General features: G+C 42.4%; 1 protein-coding gene across 1 annotated transcript; it reads left to right on the forward strand.

The window, feature by feature from the left end:
* The first annotated feature begins 4,391 nt into the window (after positions 1-4,391).
* On the forward strand, positions 4,392-4,945 carry LOC123441030 (ADP-ribosylation factor-like protein 6-interacting protein 4). Its single transcript, XM_045117559.1, has one exon. It carries the CDS (start codon positions 4,575-4,577, stop codon positions 4,812-4,814), a length of 240 nt encoding a protein of 79 aa, XP_044973494.1. The 5' UTR covers positions 4,392-4,574; the 3' UTR covers positions 4,815-4,945.
* Positions 4,946-6,000: the final 1,055 nt, after the last annotated feature.

Raw genomic sequence — 6,000 nt, forward strand, 5'->3', positions numbered from 1 at the left:
CCATAGTATGGTGAATACTAAAACCCCGAAGTATGCAATGATATACTACAATGGATAATCGAAGTATAGTTATATAATTTATGTAACTGAGAATACATATGCACAAAAGGGCTAAGCCAGCTTGCCAGTTACATCTGTACCTTTTTTTTTTGCGGAAGGGTTACATCTGTACCTTAATATACATAAAAAACACACCATTATCAAATAGTCATGCATAATGTTCTATTATTTTTGTCATTGTTTGTTCAATGCTGATTACCCATTCTTTTAAAAAAATTGACTACAGAAAAACTGTTCATCCATCATAGCTCCTCATAATTAGCAGTGTTTCTATTTTGTTTTACACCTGAGATTTGGGATGAGAAGGATAATAAGTCAAGTTAATAATTCTATTGTGTGCTGAAATATTATACTTCAGGCCATAATTTTTTTGGCTACGGTTTGGTCACTTATCAGTTAAACCCTTTTGTAAAGTGAGGCGGAGTTCGGCCTTGTGGGATAATTTGCCACGGGCTGATAAAATTAAGGATGGCTGCACGGTTCTGCATGAAAGGTTATCTATATTAAACCAACAATTGACCAATAAAAATCAGGATGGCCCATCGCATGCGGCTATGGTATTCTAGGGAGAGTAATCCCACGATCACTCCATCAGAGCTCCTTCCTCTCTTTTTTTGCGGGAGATTACTTGTATTACTCTCATGTAGCATTCACACAATAAGATTTGGGCAGTACTGGGCGTCGGTGCGCCGGCCCGAGCGCTCGTGCCGGTCGCAGCTCAGTCGTCAGATCCACGGACCGCATCGTTAGATCTCACATGCAGCAAAAATCTCACGATGCAACAAATTTAGGCAACGACGTAGCAAATTTCGTCCACGGTTGCAACAAAAATATGATTGTAGCAAAAAAATATCAACGTGGTCGTACAAAAAAAAAGGACGCTGATGATGCGTGGTAGCAAAACAAAATGTGGGTTGTAGAAAAACAATCCGGTGAACTCGGGTTGCAACTCTCACGGACGTGTATACCACTTTTTTAATGAACAGTTGCAGCAAAAAATGATATCAGTTGTAGCAAAAATTAACACGGTTGTAACAAAAATCAAACGCCGGTTGTAGCAAAAAAATCCAACAAACTCGAGTTACAACCAAACGTGGATGTAACTTTTTTAATGGACAAATTATAGCAAAATGAGAAACGATTGTAGTAAATTTAAACGTGGTTGCAGCAAATCTGGACGAAAAAATGTTGCAAGCCCTGGCCAGCCGGCCGTGCGGACCGAGCGCGACCGGCCGAACGATTCGGCCGGCGCGCCGGCTAGAAGCGTTTCACATAAGATTTACACTGTCTGGCAACTTAACATGTTCAGACACATTTGTAGAAGTCGTGGATAAAAAAATCAAAACTCTGAAAATGCTACTTTCAAAAGCATTTTGAAGCATTTTTTTTTTGCCATGACTTCAAAAAATATGATCTCGTACTGAAATTTTGCGAGATATTAAAACATTTGTTAAAGTTTGCTGTAAAAAAAACTTCAAATTTTTTAAATATTTTTCGAATTTACTGTTCACCCAAGCTTTACAAGATCGGGTGTAGAAGAGCACTTTCCCGCTCCAAGCCCCCCCCCCCCCCCCCTTATAAAATTGTTGCCCCTGGTTCCTGCTTTTCCAACAGAAATCGAAAGACATAGTGAGCTCGGAGAGAAAAGGGAGAAGGCAAACTTTACGTTGTAGCTCTGCCTAGCTGCAGCCATGGGATTCTGCGGTGGGCCTTCGGATGTCAAGGTGCTCCCAGAGAACACATCCTCTTCCTCATCCTCCTCCTCTAAATATTAAAACTCAAATTAATGTTAATTTTGTAGAGATTCTTTTTAAGAAAGGTCATCATGGCTAGCTTTATTAAAACTCAAATAATGTTTACATCGTCTATGAGCTTACTGACAATAAAGTCAGGGGGCTCGTCCAACCAACTAAATTGTAATGCCCCAGAGTGTAAGTTGCCATATTTGGAACCTTCATGTATGTGGGTCCATGATGTCATTGCCTTGCGAGATATATGCTTGTGTTATTTCATGTGATCATACCTTGTCTACCCTTGCATTCATGCATCCATATCATCCATGCCTTCATTGTGTTTGTTGTTGTTGTTGATCCATGTATGTGGCAAGTGTTGTTGATGAGCTATGTGATGATGAAGTGGTGTTTGCAAGTTGGGTTCCATCTATGTTAGTTTTCAACTAGATTTCAAAATCCCCCTTCTTTATTTTCTCAAGCTCAAGATTTACTTGCTCTAACCCTGGTTCAAAAATGTAGATCATTTAGGGTGTTTTCTGGTGGATGTGGTGCTAGGTCTAATGTGTTTTGACACTATGTTTGAGAGGGGTGTTTATTCACAAAACAGATTATTTAATTCTGTTTTGTAAATATATTCAGATCCTTGATGCTATTCATTACTCCTCTAATCATGAATATATTTATGCTTTGTGAGTAGTTACTTTTGTTCCTGGGAACATGGGATAAGTCTTGCTATAAATAGTCATGTGAATTTGGTATTCGTTCGGTATTTTGATATGTTGTATGTTGTCTTTTCCTCTAGTGGTGTTATGTGAACGTCGACTACATAACACTTCACCATATTTTGGCCTAGAGGAAGGCATTGGGAAGTAATAAGTAGATGATGGGTTGCTAGAGTGACAGAAGCTTAAACCCTAGTTTATGTGTTACTTCGTAAGGGGCTGATTTGGATCCACTAGTTTAATATTATGGTTAGACTTTGTCTTAATTCTTCTTTCGTAGTTGCAGATGCTTGCGAGAGGGGTTAATCATAAGTGGGATGCTTGTCCAAGTAAGGGCAGTACCCAAGCGCCGGTCCACCCACATATCAAACTATCTAAGTAACGAACGCGAATCATATGAACATGATGACAATTAGCTTGACAGAATTCCCCATGTGTCCTCGGGAGCGCTTTACCTCCTATAAGACTTTGTCCAGGCTTGTCCCTTGATACAAAAGGGATTGGGCCACCTTGCTGCACTGTTGTTACTTTTGTTACTTGCTACTTGCTATGAATCATCTCACCACACAACTACTTGTTACCAATAATTTCAGTGCTTACAGTTATTACCTTGCTGAAAATCGCTTATCAGATCCTTCTGCTCCTCGTTGGGTTCGACACTCTTACTTATCGAAAGGACTACGATAGATAACCTATACTTGTGGGTCGTCACATTATTTGCTCAATTTGTTTGCAGGAAGGATGCAAGTTTTGATATTAAGAAGAAGAATACATCAAACTATTGGTTGCACGAAATTTGATAGATGTGCATGTACTCATTGCAATGATCAAGACTATAGATGAGACTAGAGAAGAGACTAGAGGGGAAATAGCTTGTACTTCTTTAGAATCGAAGAAAGAAAGAAGTGTAAAACCTCGAGAATCCGCAGATCAACAATAAAGACATAATGAAGATATTAATCGATCTAGTGTGAGCAGTTTTGAAACTTTAACCGAACATGCACATCATCCTCAGATTGACGAAGTCGTCACAAACGTTTTCGTATTCAACGAAAATGTGTCCTCGCACTAAACACACATTGTTAGAAGGCCTGATGGGTTCAGGATACCAAATGTTCCCCTAACCATCCAACCACAAACACTCTGGGATTTAACGATGTAATTTCCGTGGGCCATAAAAATTTGGTTATAGCGAGGCTTTTCGGGTGAGAAGAGATGTGACACATAGAACCCGTCGACATCGTATAGTGCACTTCTTGTTTTCCTGATAATTCTGAAAGGCCATTTAACCATAAACAATATAAAGATAAACTTATCGAGTGAGCTTCTTATTTTCATTTACATTTTAGGGGGTCGAGTGCAACCTAATAATTATCTATGGATAAACGTGATGCATGAGACAGATAAATCAAACGGCTTTCCACCCGGTTTCCATCTCAGGAGATGATTAATTGCCAGGCCTTCATTTTCATCCACGTGTTCAAATCATTTTTCCCTAACAAAAAATATAGAGAACAAATGCAAGTCCATATCATGAGGAACTTTCCGTTCCGGCCAAGCAACCTCACCTCTGCGCTGAGTCCGCGGTCAATGTTGCATCTTGCACGACCCCCAGTATCCTATTCCTATCACCAAGGCCAAGGAAAATTCAACAGGACCATGAGAGCCTGCGCGCATGGCGCGCGTACGCTACAGGTGCGTACGTAACTGTCAATGGAAGGTCAGATCGCTGTCGTTGCGACGGGTGCAGCACAGGCGAACATGTGCTGCCATGTGAACCTTCCGATGCAAGTTCCAAGGCTATTCAGAGTTTTGAGTAGCGAACCTTCGGATGGGAGTTTGTGGCGCCATGCTCTCCTTCCCTATAAAATAGTCGCCGGGAGCCCTGCTTTTCCAACAGAAACAGACACACACACACACACGGATCAGCAGCGGAGAAGACCTGCGTTCTCCGTGAGGTGAAGAACACTAGAGCAGACTGAGCTGAGAGAGCAGGGAAACAAAGGAAGAAGGGGAAAAGATAGTGCAGCAGTAGCTTAATTAGCAGAGCAGGGCGGCCATGGGATTCTGCTGTGGGCCTTCGGATGTCAAGGTGCTCCCAAGTAGCACCTCCTCCTTGTCCTCGTCCTCCTCCTCTTCCTCATCGGCTTCTGCTAAAGATTCTGGCGATGGTGGCAAGAAGAAACAGCAGCAAGGTGTGAAGAAGGAGCAGTGCAAGGAGAAGAAGAGCAGCAAGCTTGACCGGGCTGCCATGGCGACGCCCCGCTTCCCGTTTCATTCTCGGCCCGGTCTCATGTAATGTTAACTGGGAACAGTAAAATATGCTCCCGTACGTTCTTATATTAGCTTATGGTCAGGTCAAGGTTGGAGCTTACTTCGATTACGTGGTTAAAGTTTTGAGATTTCAACGGTGATCACATGTTCTATTCATTCATTCATTGGTTGGTTGATTTCAGTGATCCAGATTGCAGGTGTTTTGTGTTTACCTAATTACAAGAGATTCTGTTGATTATCACGCGGGTACGTATTATTTGTTTCCCTGCTTCTTTCGTTGGGTTAATTACTATTCCCCCACTTACTCACTTTATTATATATGTCACGCTCAAAAAGTCTAAGGCATCTCCAACGATGTACCCTTAAAGCATCTCCGAGCATCTCCACACGTTGTCCCCCGAGGAGCCATTTTTTCAGCCCGTTGGGGTCATGTCGCCGAAAAATTTAGCATGGAAGGTAAAAAATAATTCACTCATGCCTCCACCAAACACTAAAAGACAAAAGATGAGAGAAAAAAAGATGAAGAGGGCGAGGACATGTACGTGGGTGGGCATGTTGCATGCAAGAGAGAGAGGGAGTGGGAGGCTGACAGTGGCCTGTTGCATGTAAATAATAGCGCCTGTGCTCCCGACTGACCCCAGCGCGCTGGGTTCGGCCTGTGACCGTCGAGGCCAATTTTGACCCTAACCGGCAAAAATGAGCTCCTGGGACGTGAGGTCATTTTTTCTCCATCGATAACAAAAAAAAAATGGCCTGAGAGAAGCCTGTTGGGGGCGCGGTTGGAGATGCTCTTAAGTGAAAACACTATTTATCGGCGGACTAGTCCAGTCCATGGATACCGATGTAGTATCCGACGATCTAAATGTCCTCTACATGTACGGCTAGGTCCAAATGAATTCAATTCAAATGCGTAGGTGTTCGTACTGCCCGATCACAATCAAAGAGAGATGAATGTTCATAGCATTTACATGTGTCGAATCAAAAAAAAAATAGTCCGACGGTCCATGCAAAAAACCCAACATTTTTACCTGCCAAACCGATTGTTCGAGCCTCCTGGCATACTCTTCCGCCGGCTCCTCCTGACGAGCCACCTCCTTCTCGGCCATTTCCATCTCGACCGCCATGCGCTTCTGAATCTTGACACAAATGGTGCGTATGATCACCGCCACTTAAGGATCCAACTCATGGCTCTTCGTCATCAACATTTCTGT

This window comes from Hordeum vulgare, chromosome 3H (assembly GCF_904849725.1).
Source record: "Hordeum vulgare subsp. vulgare chromosome 3H, MorexV3_pseudomolecules_assembly, whole genome shotgun sequence".
Taxonomy (NCBI): Eukaryota; Viridiplantae; Streptophyta; class Magnoliopsida; order Poales; family Poaceae; genus Hordeum; species Hordeum vulgare.

Bases quoted from the DNA above. Each gene is read 5' to 3' on its own strand.
- LOC123441030 (XM_045117559.1), top strand. From the start codon at position 4,575: ATGGGATTCTGCTGTGGGCCTTCGGATGTCAAGGTGCTCCCAAGTAGC.